General features: G+C 38.0%; 1 protein-coding gene across 2 annotated transcripts in view; it reads left to right on the forward strand.

Annotated features, from left to right (window-relative positions):
* The window catches only part of LOC131438610 (uncharacterized), a 225,143-nt gene extending 208,891 nt beyond the window's left edge, over positions 1-16,252 (forward strand). For both annotated transcript variants that reach the window (XM_058608737.1, XM_058608738.1), the window contains 6 exons: positions 3,077-4,346; positions 4,407-4,759; positions 14,392-15,238; positions 15,297-15,459; positions 15,517-15,721; positions 15,782-16,252. In XM_058608737.1, coding sequence (XP_058464720.1) covers positions 3,077-4,346; positions 4,407-4,759; positions 14,392-15,238; positions 15,297-15,459; positions 15,517-15,721; positions 15,782-15,963 — 3,020 coding nt within the window. In that variant the 3' untranslated portion in view covers positions 15,964-16,252. The remainder of the gene's footprint in view (positions 1-3,076; positions 4,347-4,406; positions 4,760-14,391; positions 15,239-15,296; positions 15,460-15,516; positions 15,722-15,781) is intronic.
* The last annotated feature ends 423 nt before the right edge of the window (positions 16,253-16,675 follow it).

Genomic DNA, 16,675 nt, shown 5'->3' on the forward strand with positions numbered 1-16,675 from the left:
CATTGAAAGTCTCCGAAGATCCAATTAAAAGACGGTTTTACCGACGACACGACAGGTACTCTGAAGGAAAATCGGCTTGAAAAATGTCGCTAAAGATGAAAACATTATTGTTCGAGCAACACTGTTTAGTTGCTACGAACTACACTGAGCTAAATTCTCATTTTCACATTATATGATATTCTAATATATTTGCACTATTGGAAATTCCAATGAAAATTACATGGTGTATCAATATCATGTCAAACATATAAGATAATCATATAAAACATGAAACTTTTCTTGAAGTTATTTTCATAAGAATTTCATATAGCGAATGGAATTTCCAGACTCAATAAAATTTATTAGCACCCCCTATAACAACTATTAGATAATCACACAACATATATTGGGACAATTTATAAAGTGCATATTCTATGCAATCAGAATTTATATAGATAGATTCATGTAAAACATGGCTTGTTGCATAACATTTATAAATAGCCTTTAATGCAGGCCATTATAGTTCCATATACCAGTAATATATAGATCAAATGATTACTATTGACTTAAACAAGTGATGCGAATATGCAATATTGTTAAAAACAATGGGCTTATTATATCAAGAGGAATCAAAAGCTGCAATAAAAGATAGCTGCATTATTATAAAAATTTGTTATATATTTTGATCATTTCATAATAATTTCGTTTTTACACTTACATATATCGGTGATTTTCTGTTATCGCGCTGTTCTTTCAGGATTCGAGCTTTACTACTGGTGAATCCCTGGAAGCACTTTCAAATATTAACGGTAAAGAAGTGTGACCCCAAAGCTATTAAATAAAAAAATAAATCATTTTACTAGCCAGTAATGAAAAAAATGAAACATACCTTATTATTTCATGATTCGTAAATATATCCTTAATGGGAGTTGAAATAGCTCACGTGTCTGCGATTATGAATTGCTTTATAATGCAGAAATCCCAGTTGAACTGCCTGAAGCAGCTGATGAATATCGAAAACTCACCACATACATTATGAATTGGGATAAGTTCTATCGAGTTTTCATATGAATTGTATGTGATATTCTTATCAATTCATTATTATTACACTAATTTAGACTTCATGTACAGTGTTGATAAAAAATATAAATTTCCATATGGCTTCAATGAGTTATACGATGCATAGGATTCATTTGACGAATCTAATGAATATAAAAAAGATTTTTATTTCAGTGTAGTTGCTAAGGAGCCGCAATATAAATAAACAAACAATTTGCAGAGTCGTTCGTTTAATTTTGACGATTGCTAAAGATTAATTATATCGTAAGTGCAGGTTAAAAACAGCCCAAAAAAGCATTGTAGCGATCGCATTCCTGCTGACCAACATGTTAATAAGTGTTTATTGACGTCTAATCAGGTGCAAATTAGAGATGGTCGGGTGGGCACTTTCTTGAACTTGAATCCGACCCGTTACCAATCGAAAGAATAAAGCTTTTGCCCGTACCCGACCCGAAGAATACGATCTGAGAATAATTTTTCTTCCCAACCCGAACCAGAAAAACCCATTGACCAATTGATTCAGATTGTTTCGAGTAGTTCGCAAAAGCATGCTTCAGTGTTTATGTCACACAGTCAGCATCATTTTTCCAAACTAGTGCTTGACATTTGCGTTGCCCATTTGTATGAGAACAGTGATGCTAATCTAAAAAAAGCCTCATTAGTCCACTTTGTGGAATTTTCATATATCTTGAAAAATCACCATAGGGGGGAGTACATGAAATTTTCGAAATCGAAAAAAAATTTTTGATACCAAAAGGCTTAGAATTGCATGAAACGTCGAGATTTGTTGTCTTCTCGAAAAAAATTTTTTTTTGAAAATATCGACTTTTTGAGACTTTCCCCTTTTTTTGATGCTTTTTCAAGATCGAAAATTGTCAAACCTTTACCACCGGGCAGCACCCCTTACGCATGTCCGATTTAGCTCAAATTTAGCATGAAGGCTTTTTTCAAGGTGCTTAAACTTTTGAGCACTAGAGCTTAACAAAAATAGAGGTGATCCCAAAATTTTGGCACCCCTTATATATAAGACCGGTAAAAATCAACGTGTTTTGTCGGTTACGTCATATATACCATCATATATCTGGAACAAAAAGTCACAGCCATTTGATCTTCGAACTTGATCAATGGCCCGACAGTAGCTTTCAAACGAGCCCAAGTTTGTTAAAATCGGTTCAGCCATCTCTGAGAAAATTGAGCGCGTTCAAATATGTTCTAAAAGTGCACACACATACACACACACACACACACACACACACACACACACACACACACACACACACACACACACACACACACACACACACACACACAGACATTTTCCGATCTCGACGAACTGAGTCGAATGGTATATAACACTATGGGTCTCCGAGGCTCCGTTCAAAAGTCGGTTTTTCCAGCAATTCTAATACCTTTCTATAGAGAAAGGCAAAAAGCCTTCTCAGTCCACTTGGCACATGAAATTATCGAAATCGAATAAAAATTTTTGATGCCAAAAGTCTTAGAATTCCATAAAACGTCGAGATTTATTGTCATCTCCAAAAAAAATTTTCAGACTATTTTTATGTTTAACATAATAACATTGGTAACTGTTATTTGAAATCATCAATTTTAGGTATTTGTTGCCAGTTTCAACAATTTTTTAAGCGATTTTGTTTTGACATTACCAGTTACTGAGGGGTAGTTAAATTTGTGATACAGTTTTAATAGACAAGTGGCAGGTCGTGTCGTCGGTTTTACAGTACTTCTACATTTTCAAAAAATAATTTGCAACTGCTTCGAAACGCAGTAGGCGATGAAACTGTTTTCCTCAGTCATACACTGAAACGAATGACATGGTTGTTTTGATGATAGTAACAAGATGTTTTAATGTAATTGACATCAAAATTTATTTTATGAAAAAAATTTACTTGATTATAATTAAATTTCATACTTTAAACTGGTTTGAACATTCAAATGTTGGTTCTTTCAATTGTTCTTGACACTCCATTATTAGTTTTAAAACTGTCTAATCGAAAATTTCTTTTCTCTCTCGTTCCAGACGATTCCGACCACGTTTACGAATCGCTAGACTCTCGCGGTCAATCCCGTAACAGTACCCCATCGGTCGGATCCGGTAGCTTCAACCAGCGTCACCGGCGTGCTCCACCGCCACCTCCTGCTGGAGATTCGTTCGAACCGACCGGTAGCAGCTTTCACTCCGGTCGACATCCGCTGCCAGATGACAGTAACTTCCTCAGCAACGACGACGAGTTCGATTCGTTCGACAGCGACAACGATAGTGACGAAGATCATCACCGTAAAAACGACAGCGGAGTGGATATCAGCAATGTCAAACTACCGGAACCACCGACATCCAGCGGGCAAGTGTACGCGCTTATGCAGAAGATCAAAAGCTTGGGAACGCTGTCCAAGTCGGAAATCACCAAGGGACTGAATAAATTGTCTAAGAAAAGATCCAGTTCTTCCAAAGCAGCTAAAATCTTCATCGGTGAAGGTCTAACCTCACCAACCGGAACGGATGAATCGACTACGAACTACGAAAATACACCACTGCCAAAATTACCCAAAACGAAATCGAAATCTTTCAAACTGCCGCTACAGCTGGGATCGAAACCATCGGACGATTACGAAAATACCGATTTTCACAGTCCGGTATCACCAAACTCACCCTCACCGAACAGCTCGGCCCTCGCATCTAGTCCCGGCTCCGAGCAAGCCGACAAATCCATCATAGCCAGTATTAGCAACAGCGACTCGAGCAATGTCTCGACATTTCGCAAAAAGTCCAAAAGTGGCAAATCACTGCGCTCGAAACTGCGCAAAAGTCTTCAGTCGGACTCTAGTCTGAACATTGGCAGTTCGTTCAACGGATCTCGCAGTACGTTCTACGTGACGGATTCGTTGGACGTGGACTCCGGTATTTTCAACGGCAGCGAACCGAACAGTTCATCGTCCAATCTGAATGTTTCAACGACGGGCGAGAAAGACCCAACGGTGGTGCTTTCACCTCCCAAAGTGAACCACAAAAATCCGGATTCGGATCGACGCAAGTCGGCAAATGGAAGTCCTGCTAGTCGACCGACCAACCCTCCTCCGCCACCACCGGCCAATGCACCGGCTTCCGATAGAAAGTATCTCAAAAATCGGAAGCTTGGTGCGACCTCGTGGTATGCCGAATGTGGTGTATTCAAATCCGAAAGTCTCAAACAGGCTTCGCTGGACTGTGAGCTCAAGAATAAGGAGCGCAGCACAACGTCGTGGTACGCCGAAGTTGGCCTCTACCAGACGAGTGGGGCTTCGGTTGCCAGGTAGGTTCAGTTGTTAGTTAACCGAAATGATCGAGCATGAAGAATTAATTTGATTTTTAGTTCCAGCGAAAGTTCGGGAGTTTCGACGGGTGGCGAAGGAGGTCCCGGGGATGACCATTCGCACAGTATGTTCGTCAATGAACCGCTGTATCAGATTTACAACGCCGCCAAGCTGGAATCCCTGACCCGGGACATCGACGCCGAAATTGCCGGCACAACCGAACTGTACGACGATGGGTACGAGAAGATCTCGAATCACAGCAAGGATGGCGAACACGTCGTCGGTTTCGCCGATGAAGAAATTGGACTGCGGAAACTGCGACCGAGTGCGTTCGAACTGATCGAACCGAACGTGGGCAAACTGCGGACACTGTGGTGTGAGATACCGGAAGTGATCAATTCGCAGATTTTGTGTAAGTACAAACAACTTGTTGAAAGTTCCAGAGCGAAACTTTCAGCCGGTCATCGTTTCGCGTATAGTGCGGTGAAATTTAGAATATTTTGCGAAAAAGAAAAAAACATTAAAGAAACGCCGGAAAACAAACTAGATTTAGAATCCAAGATGACGACTTCCGGTTTGCCAATATTCCTTCAAAGCCAGATTTGATTATTAAATGTCGGGAAACGTTATTTGAGGTCATTTCGAAACCCAACATCGTTGATAATTCTTGAAAACGCTTACTCCATGGGAAATTTCGAAACGGATTTGATGAGCAGATACCGAAAAACGCTGTTTGATGTAGATCTGCTTTCTAATTTATTTATATTCCACTAAAACCATTACAGTATGAATATTCTTGAAACAGACCAGTACTCAACGGAAAATTATACTTCAGTTTGACTGGTTTGATCCGTTGCAAAAACAGTCGTAGTTTTATTATTTCAAATAATATCGGTAGACAGGAAGCATTACTCTTGGTTTTACGAAACCATCTAAAACGTTTCCAGGCACCTACTAACTAAATCCGTTCCGAAAACTCCCATGCAATAAAAATTTTCAAAGAATAGGTTTCGATTAACCGGAAATCATCTCACCTCAAATATCGTTTCTCACCATACAATCGTCGAACTTGTTTCGAAAATCCTCCTCATATTGTAACGGCTTCCAAGAAATCCCAATATATCGGATGTCACCTTCTTGGATATTAAAATGATTTCAAACATTGCTTTCCGGCATCTACCAATTAAATCCGTTCCAAATTTCTATATACGTATTTAATTTTCTTAGCGTTTCATCTTAGACGAAACGTAAAAAAGCGGGTGGTAATGTCACAGACATAACTGGAGGACGTGAATACGAAGAAAAAAGTCATGTTTCTTTCTCACTTCTGGATAAAGATCATTATTCGTATTAGATTGTGTAACATATTCTACCATACAATTAAATAACATGAAACAAATACAGTTTTGTAGATTTGGATACTAGTAGAAATAAACTTCTCAAAATCCTTTGGAAAAATTTTAGTGGTTCTAAAAAACCGCTTTCGGAATCTAGATCAAAAACTCAGGTCATAAATTTAGTTCTAGAAGTAAGGAACTGAAGTTATTTTTAGCAATTTTCAATTCAGTTTTTAAATCAAGGTTCGGTGTTCAGACCTAATATTTAATTTCATAATCCAGATCTAAAATTCATATCCTGAATTTTGTTCATGAATTCTGAAAAATCCTAAATCATATCTCTGGATTCGAGTCCCTGAATAAGGAACTAAATTTGAAACCATTTTCCAAATCCAGAAATAGGATTCAGTTTTAGAGTCATAGTTTTAAATTCTGAACCTGTAATCTGGAACTAAATTTTTAAATAGAAATATGAACTTAAAATTAACTTCAGAATTCAGGTGGACAAGAATCTAGTTTCTGAGATTAGTTCTTGAATTTAACTAAAAATTCAGTTCTCTGTTACTGCTGGTTGACTGCTAGCCACGACATCCGAATGCGAAGAAGAGCTACATTGATTCCACCTGAGCATTTGAGGTTTTTACCACCTCATTATTACTGATGTTGGTGCAAGAACCTCTGCACGATATCCAGTTAATCTAACGTACTAGAAAAATGAGCAATTCTCGGTTAAGATTTACCTATTACACTCGGCCAGTAGAACATCGGAACTGATATGTGCCTGACTACCTCAAAACCGTCGTCCTGATGCGAAAAAGGCACGCAAACGTGATGAGTTTTCCTAGTTGTTTCCAAAAGTTTGAGAAAACATAGATTTTGAGTTATGTATGGTTATTTTACACTGTTGACAATTTAATCACAAATTCCTGATTATATTTCTGATAGCATGGAGGAAAAAATATGTTGTTGCGTTATGTATAACAAGAGATATTCACGATCAAAAACTTATCACTCTCCCAGAGGGTAAATTTTGAAAAGGCGCCCCATAGTAAAGTAAGTCGTATTCACGACAAAAAGTAAATACGATTATGTGCTCTAGTGCCCTAAGGGTAACCCCTAAATGACTGTACCATATGCTTTCCTAACCTTTCGATGTCATACGTATAGAATGATTTGTTCTTAGCCTCTGCATAGACTTCAGATGCAACGGTAACTTCCTCATTCGAACCAAATCTTTTTCCCTGAAGCATTTTTTAAAGATCAGCAGGGATCTATCAGTCGCTGGGAGCTAGATCTGAAGAATATGGTGGGTGAGGAAGCAGATTCTTTGACTGGATGTAAATTATACCTCGGCCATTCCAAAATACTGACGGCATGACTTTTCCAAGCTGGACAATACTCTGTTAACCTTCGACCTTGAAGTAAAATCCATGTGGATCCATGTTTCGTCTGCTGCCACATACATGGAATTCTGCTTATGCGACTAAACAATACTAAATAGCTCTCTGAATCTAAGATGCGTTGTTGTTTTTTTTCGATTGGGAAGGCATTTGGAACAGACCTCATCCCCAGATTTTCATATAAAACCGTGAAAGCACCTCCAGTTGATGTGCTAACCATCTCCGCAATCTCACGAACGTGTATTTTGCGATCATCCATCACGGTTTTCAAGACTTGCTTAATATTTATCGGACTCACTGCATCAGGTAGGTCAAAATGTTCCGCTTGTATCACTGCGACCATGTTTAAAACCATAATTTCACCTACACATTTTTTTTTTCACAAATGCGAAAGACGAACTTCGCGCCAAATCGTAGTCTCTCAGATTTTAATGAAACTTTTTGGACCTGTAGACTTTATCACAAAAAGCCACTTTGCATGTTTTGTTTTTCCACAGTTGATCTAGACTGGAAAAAAGCCCTATATTGAAAAACATTGACTTGAAAAATTAAAAAAATTATTTACCCTGTTAAATTAGCATAAAAAAACTGCTGAACTGCTCTGCACTGACGAGTCTAAGACGAAACGTAAAGAAAGGTAAAAACGGTTATGTGCCCTAAGCACAAACATAGGTTAACCCCTAAATGACCATACCTGCATCGGCCAGAATAAGCCGAAAACAACGTTTTCGTTCGGCACGTCAGGAAAGACGTGGTACTTCGGTACCAAATATATAAGTGTTTTGCAAATAGCATTAACTTTACGTCTGCTTAGCGGTTCAAGTTGAACTGTTTAAGTTTGCAATAAGCAGTTCAATTTGAACTGCTCTGCACTGACGAGTCTAAGACGAAACGTAAAGAAAACTAAAAAAACCAATTTTCATTTTGATCAAATTTTGTCCCAAAATAGGTGATTATATTCTTTACCAACCGTTCATACATTGCAAGATGGACTCTTTTATGGACAAAAAGTTTTTCTAACAAATCTATTTCTTATTCAAACTGAATTTTTTATCCAGTGTCTTTTTATCGAAAACTAAACTTAACTGATAAAGTCATTATCATCCAAAATTCCAATGAAACTCAATTCGTGAGAAAATTACTGTATTGTTATTTTCCCGATATAAGCGAAAAGTATCAGTGCTGGATAAGAAAAAAAATTGTAAGGAACATTTTTTCCCTTGAAATGCTCATCTTGCAACGTATGGAAGGTTGACAGGGAAATAATTACCAATTTTGGAAAAATTTCATTCAAGTAAAGAATTGTGTTGTGTGTAATTTGACCTCAAATTTTTAAAATCGATTTTTAGTGATATAGTACAACAATTTTTTGTAGAATTTGTCTTTTTTCGACTATATTTTTTTGGAAAGAGTATGTAAAAAAGAAGTTTAGCCCTATTCAAAAGAAATCAACACTGATCTTAGATGATAATGACTTTCAGTTAAGCTTAGTTTTCGTTATTAAGACACTGGATAAAAAAAATTTGGACTGGAAATAATTTTTTGTTAGAAAAACTATTTATCATTAAAAGTGCCCATCCTGTACTGTATGAACATAATCACCTACCTCAGGACAAAATTTTATCAGAATCAAAACAAATTTTTTTTTATAAATCGATTTAAAACTTTCAGTCTTTTTTTTTTCAGTGTATGACTCAATAAGAACTTTGTCCAGTATTTTTACTCAAAAAATTGACTGAATATGTTTTTTTGAGGGACTTGTCGTATTTCCACTATAACTATGAGAAAAAAAATTTGTCCTTTACAAAAGACAGTCTCGATCAATTTTAGAAAAACAAAGTATGCAAAGTGGCTTTTTGTGACAAAGTCTACGTGTTCGGAAAGTTTCATTCGAATCTGAGAGGGTGCTGCCCACATTTTGTCGAGTTGGCACGAAATTCGTCAAAAGCAACGTTACTTATTCGTGGATAGTTTTCTCTTTTGTTTGTGGTCCGATTGACATGAAAATCTTGGTTGGGACTTTCGAAAATTTTCTGATTCTCGGAAAAAGCATTCAACGTTTTTCAGTTTATAACTTTTTGGCGTACCCTATCGATTTCCTACAACTTCGGCTTCGATTTTACCATTTTACGGAAGTGCATGCAATAATACATCCGCACTTTCAAAACACTGTCTTGAACGTGACGTGCTTGATTATACCATACTAGCTGACCCGTCGAACTTCGTTTCGCCCAAAAAGCATTCTGAACAGTTCATTTTTAAGGCATTATCAATGCTTGAATGAACCACCGAATGCAGCAGAACAAATTTTGAAACAGTTCTTTGCTCAGCTTTTATGCAGAGAGAAACTTTTTCTCAGAACTTGTTCTGTACGTTAAAGTTGCCAAAAAGTACCACGCGTACTTTACAGCTCTAATGAAGTGATACTTTTCTGGCACTGTGGAACTTTCGGTTGCTTAAATTTTAATTTGATTTTGATCTTACCAATTTGAACATTCTTTACAGAAAATGAAATATAAAATGGCAGTCTCAATCCATTATGGTAATCATCTTGAGCATTGATATCTAATTGTCACTTATTATTTGCGCTTAGTATAATCTAAATCATTCGAAAGCAAAATGCAAGGAAAATATCCTAGTTTGATCTTAGTGCTTCTACAGTGCAATCTTATTATTTATTCATTCAACCAATACTATCCATCTGACTCCATTGAACACAATTCATCAACTGGTAAACGATATCAGAACTTTTCCTCCTGCCAACAGGGGTATTTCTAGAACATTCATAAGCATTTTGCCATTGTCATTTGGCAAGCAATAATTTTAATACCTAACTAAGCACGTAGCTCTGAATGACGAATCACATGGATCAAGTATGCATGTGAAATCTCCACAAACAAAAATGCTCGTTGCGCGCCAAACGATTTTTTCAACGATCTAGTATACTTTTCTTTTCTTTGACGGCCAAACACTTATGCAACTCTTTATGCATAATCGACGGTCTAGCTAGCATGGGCAACAATTTCAACGGAAAATTCAACTTTCAATACTAAACAACCATATGTATTTTCCACACTTTTCCAGTAAATTTCCCTATTTTTTTTAAGGCATATTCAGTAGTGTTTTAGTTCTAGATGCATAATTTATGTCAGTTACAAAATTTAAATCTGGATTTTATAACAAGGAAAACAGGCAGCCCCAGCAGTGTTTTTCTCGTGTTTCAAATATACGAAAAATAGAACGGCATCGTAGCATTGCTGGGGATACGTTTGTTCTCGTTGCTGCTCTATTATAGATCTTCCATATAGAACTTCTAGCTGCTGAGTTTGCTCTTATGTATGCACCAGGTGGGGATAGAAGCTGATCAAACAAAAAAAAGGATTATTTAAATCCGTCCATTCGTTCTTACGTGATGCGGTCGCAAAGAATGACCTCTGCATTTTTATATACATAGGATAGATAGATAGATAGATTATTGGCACTTCATTACGACTGCATGTATCTAACTAATTCACCCAATGGATATCTGTTAATTTGGTGAAGACTTTTAGCTCTTGGATTGTGGGAGCTGATTTCCCATTGGATCTGATGGGTTATGTAATTTGTTGCTTTTTTAAATTTGATCGAATATCCAAATTCCATTAAAGAAGAGAGGAATAACTTCAGTGAGAAACAAGTATGTTATACTTTATGTCAGTAGCTCCCAAACTTTTCTGGTCGAATGTCCAATTTGAATATATTATTCGTGTTAATGCCCATCAAGCAAATAAAAATTAAAATTCTCCGGCAATCGAATCATCATTTTGCCGTTAACTCCAGATTTAAATATAAAATCGATAGAAATAGTACAAAAAATAATTTTCTTCCCAATCTTACGCGGTAGAAACTGTCAATTCAAGATCCTATCGATCAAACATTGAATAACCGATAAATTAAAGAGAGATGACAAATGTACGATAAGTTTCTGTATACGGAATTCTACCACAGTGGATCGACTAAAATATGAACCACACCGGCCGTGCACAGTCAGATCAAATACCAAGTTCTTTTCTACCGGGAAGTCTTCTGAGTTGTGTATGATCACGACCACAGTAGTTCAGTTGGCAGAACGATTCCCCAGAATGATTCGATTTGTAACTGTTTCTGAGAGCTTGTGATTATAGTTTTTGAATTACATTATTTTCATTTGACCAGTCATAATTTCAGTCAGTCTGTGTTTTTTGTTGGATAATAGAGAAAAGATCTGCATTTTATTCCATTTATTGATTTATTGTGGTGCATGTGGACAACACTGTAGATTATTTTTCAGTTGCTCGCCCAAAAGTAACTTTTCGAGTCATTTATGGTTTTGGTTTTAAATGTGTAAGAGACAAAAACGAACACATTTGAAATCGAACAGTTTATTTGAGGTCACACAGTTTAATTGACAAAAGACAAAATTTAAGTTTTGATGATGTATTACTTTTGTTAGTATTTGGTCCTATGAATGTTAGAAAATCTCACAAGTCCTCTCACTCAGTAATAATTAAGCGATATCTAGATCTGTATTTCAGTCCTGAACACTGGATCTGTCTGTGGACGTTTTCTAGATCAAAATACTGAATCTGAACCTGGATTCTTGACTGAGATTCTTCATCCGGATGTGGATTCGGAACTTGAAGCAGAATTCAGTACATGGATTCGGAACATGAATCTGGATTCTAGACCTGGACCGAGATCGTGAACCTGAATTCGAAACATGAACTTGGACTTGAATTCTGGACAAGAGCTCTGTTTTCTGAATCTAAACTGTAAACCCTTGAACTGTGAATTTGAACTGGATTCTGGACCTGAGTTCTCTAGGATTCATCAGTGCTAAACTTGAACCTGAATTATTGACAGAGATTCTAAACCTAGCCAGGATTCTGACGGAAAAAAATATGAACCTGAAGCACCTAAATTTGCACTTGGATTCTGAGTATGGATTCGGATTCTAGACTTGAATCTATTTTTTTTAACTTGATCTGCTGACAAAGATTTTGAGCCTAAATCTGGATCAGGATTCTGGACCTGGGTTCTAAACAAGGTGTTTTACTTTGATAATTTGACAGAGATCCTGGACATGCACCGGAATTGTGAACCACGAATCTGATCCTGGTTTTGGATCTTGAACCTGAATCTCGATTCATAAACAGAACTTGGGCTTGGATTATGGCCCAAATTTTGTAGCATGATTAAGAACTTTAATTCTGGATCTGAGTTCTGTGCCTGCATTCTGGAACCAAGATTCTTTGCTTGGATTCAGAACCTGGACCTGAATGGTGTAACTTGACTTAACTACTGAACATGAATTTGGGATCTGAGTGCAGAATCTGAATTCCGAACCTAAATTTCGATTTTGGACCAGAATGCTTAGTCTAGACCTGGATTATGGAACAAAATTCTCGACAGAGAGTTTTTACCTGAACCAGGATTCTGCATCTGTATTCTGAGAATTATTTCTCAACCTGGACTTGGACTTTGATTCTGGGTTAGAATTCTGATCCCGGATCTGGATTCAGGAGCTAAACTCCTGACAGAGTCTTAGAATCTGAAACTAGGTTCTGAACCTTGATTCTTTACCTGAATACTGCACCTAGTTTCAGAACATGGACTGAGATTCGAATTCTGGGCCTGAATTTTGAACCTGGGTTCTAGACTTGAACTTCTGACAGGAATTCATAGATTTTCGTGACCTGAATTCTTAGCGTGGACCTGGACTTCAGTTTTGGACATAAATTCTGATCACAGATCTAGATTCTGGGTCTGAATTCCTGAAGAAATTTTGGGTCTGAAACTAAATTCTGATCCGGGAATTCTGAATTCTGAACCTGCATCTGAATGTTCTTTCCGTATTTTGTATGGATTGAATTAGGAAAAAGACATGATTTGATTTTTTTTACTCACTAAAAATGAGCTAATGTCCACTAGTGGGCTGTAGGGACCAATTTCTCATTTTATCACGTATTTCACCTGATACTATTTCGATTCCACTGTGGTTGTCGTGTTTGTCCCTTGGGACTGCAACAACAAGTGAAGGTTTTGAAACCATTCAGAAGCGTGCACATTGCAGTCGACAATGCAACTTTGGCCTGATTTGGCATGCTGTCACTGCAGAGAAGAAATGCTACAACAGGGTGGATTTCTTCGAAAAGGACTCACTCGATCCACTCAACTGCTACCAATCCCGTCGAATTGAAAAATATTGGACAGTTATCAAACAGAGTAATGTAAATCGAAAAAAAATGTCGAAATGTCATCATCAACTGGCGAATCTTTGGATGCAAAAGATCATTAGGGTGGTTCATATTTGGATTTGAATCTGAATTTTAACTTTCTTAATTTAATTTAAAAACTATTGTTCTTCACAGCAAAGTTGTAGTAAATTTTAGTTTGAGCAACTTTGCTGAAGAAACTATCTTTGAGTTACATCAACTTTTCGGAGTAAAAGTAGGGTGGCTCTCAAAAAATTACCTGTTTTGGTCTAGCTTTTTTGTGAACTCGATTTATTGAGCTAAATTTTGCGCACAATTTTACTGAACTGAGGTTTTCAATATAAGTTTCGTCAAAAACTAGTCAACCGATAAAAACTAATCTTGTACAGTTTCTGGAAGTTTTAATTTTTTTTTAATTGTTCTGGAAGTTCGTAAAATAAAGAAATCTGAAAGGATGTTAGTTTTTTAACTCTTTTAAATTAGTGTTCAAATTGCCTTACAAAAAATCGAAAAAGTCGTATAACTTTTAAAACGCCAAACGATGGTTTCAAATGAACTCCACATCATTTTTTTCGAAAATTGATAAACAAGAAAACTACAACCGAAAATAGAATTTTTTTCGAAGATGGCCGAGTAGATTTCCACAGGCTTAGGCTCGTTTGAAAGCTTCTATGGGAATTTGGACGAAGTTAGAAAGTTTAAAAGTTAGTTGTCATTTCCGTTTCTGAAGATATAATCGCATAAGTGACGTAACCGACTAACCGCACACTTTTCATCGGTTTACGAGCTTTTTCGGCTTATTTGAAAGCTAGCAATGCCAATCTAATTTAGAAATATATCCGGTTCGAGCGATGTGATTCTAATATATGACGTACCCGAAAAAATCCAGTGATTTTCAATACAACACAATTCCGTCCGTGTTTGACATGAAATATAGTTTAATTGGCAAAACAATTTCCTCGGATAGAAGAACCCTTTCGTAAAACTCGGAATTGTTAATCTGTTATTTCTCTGTTCAGTCAAACCCATTTCCAAAGGCTAAAACTAATAACCACTCTTTTTTTTTTCTTCCAGTGACTCTCACAGCGAACGAGAAGCGCCTCCAGGAGGCCAAGTTCGAGATTCTAACATCGGAGGCGTCCTACCTGAAATCGTTGAATCTGCTCAAGTCCCACTTCATCAACCATCCGGCGTTTCGGGACGTGAAAATACTGACCTCGTCCGAACGGAAAACCCTGTTCTCCAACATCATACCGGTCCAGGAGTGCTCCGATCGATTGCTGTGCGATCTGGAGAATTGCTGGCAAGACAACATCATGCTGCTCGGATTGAGTCACAGCATTTTCAAGCACGCCGAGAAGCACTTCCACGTGTACGTGAACTACTGCGAGCATCAGGCCAAAATCGATCGAACCCTAAAGAATCTGAAAGCCACGAAAAGTGAATTCACCAAAACCTTGGTCGAACTGGAATCCGATCCGGTCTGCTGTGGGCTGAGTTTGTCCTCTTTCCTGATGCTTCCCATGCAAAGGATAACCCGGATGCGACTGCTGCTGGATGCCGTCCTGCAACGGATCAAGTGCGATGACGACGAGTTCGAAAGCTGGGAGAAAACCTTCGTGTTGATCAATCGAATCCTGACACAGTGCAACGACGCGGCCCATCGGAGCGAACAGATGCACGAAATGGAGACGATTTCGCGGAATATCGAGTTTCCGACCCACATCAGACCGCTGGCAATTGTACCGTGCGGTATCGGTCCTCCCGGAAGCGTTATGCGCAAGTTGGAGAAACGTGGCGAACTGGTGCACCTCCTCTGGCGGGGCGATGATGCCAAGTTGACCTTCGGTAAAAAGTTCAGCAAGTGTAACATCTATGCGTTCCTGTTCACCGATTTGCTCGTGTTGACCAAAAAGAAAGGGTAAGAAGTTTCAAAACAGAAAAACAACATCCTGTAACTAACGATTCATTCATTCCAGGGACGAAACATATCTAGTCACGGACTATTGCCCCCGTGCCCTGCTAACGGTCAACTCCGGTGATGTCGTTCCCCAACTGCCGACCAAAGAGATGCAGGCAATTGGCAAGCATCTCATCATAATGACTTTACTGGAAAATCACGAAGGAAAGACTGCTGAAATGGTTCGTATTTCGATTTAATTGAGAATAGTAATAAAAATGTGATCAACCATTCTACAGATCCTAAGCTGCCCCTCGGAAACGGAACGGGAACGTTGGCTGAAGGTTACCGAACCACTGGCATCGGAGAATCCGGATGAAAAAATCTACGAACAGTGGGACTGCCCCCAGGTGATAGCCGTCCATCCGTACGAAGCACTACAGCCGGATGAGCTTGACCTGGACATCAAAGACGTTGTCAACGTGCATCGGAAGATGGCTGACGGTACGTCAAATCCTAAATGCATTTCATTTTAATTTGAAAAACAAAAATCCCCCCTCTTAGGTTGGTACGAAGGAGAACGCATTCGGGACGGGGCGGTCGGATGGTTCCCCGGAAACTACACCAAGGAGATTTTCTCCGCTCATATTCGGGCGAAGCATATCAAACAGCGGCACATGCTACTGTCGTACACCTCCAAGTATATCGACACGACCACGATGAAACTACAGCATACAAAGAAATGATTATGGATTCCGCACCATCTTGATTGTAAATATTAAGCTTATTTTGTTTGTTAGTGTTAGTTTGAATGTCGTATTGCAATTAGTTGTACATTGTTTCGGAACTAGCTTTTTTCCCCTGTCACGGAAATTTGAAAACGGTTAAATTATTCTGCTACAAAAGTGGTATGCTCGAGAAATAGCAATTCTAAATGTAAATTACCGGTTGTAAAAAGTTTGGTAAATTTTTGAACGAAAGTATTCAATGTTATCATCTAAAAGTATTATGAATAAAAGTCCTCATTATCCGTTATCAATGGGTATATTTGCAGATTGTGATTGTGAAACTTCCTCGCGAAAAACACATTCCGTTCAACACGAGCATAGTTCCGATCTTGTGATCGTAAAGGAACTCCGGTATAATCAGCGCCTTGTGGATAGTCGGCTTCGTGCAATGGCAAATTTTGTCTTCGAAACGATAATAGCACTCGTAGGAAACCACATCGTGATTCAATCATCCTACTTTCTTGATAACATCCTAATCTGTATCTATTCGAAACAGTCAGTTTGGTTATTACTCGAATGTGTATGAACGCGTTTGTTTCCATGGAAACAATACTACTCGTGTGCAGGCCCGGCAGAATACATATTCTTGGTCCAAGTAGGTAGTTTGCCCTCTCACAAAAAATCGTCGACTGCGTTTCTATTATTCATGAATGGAATGGAATAAAGACTG

Source organism: Malaya genurostris, chromosome 3 (genome assembly GCF_030247185.1).
Source record: "Malaya genurostris strain Urasoe2022 chromosome 3, Malgen_1.1, whole genome shotgun sequence".
NCBI classification, from domain to species: domain Eukaryota; kingdom Metazoa; phylum Arthropoda; class Insecta; order Diptera; family Culicidae; genus Malaya; species Malaya genurostris.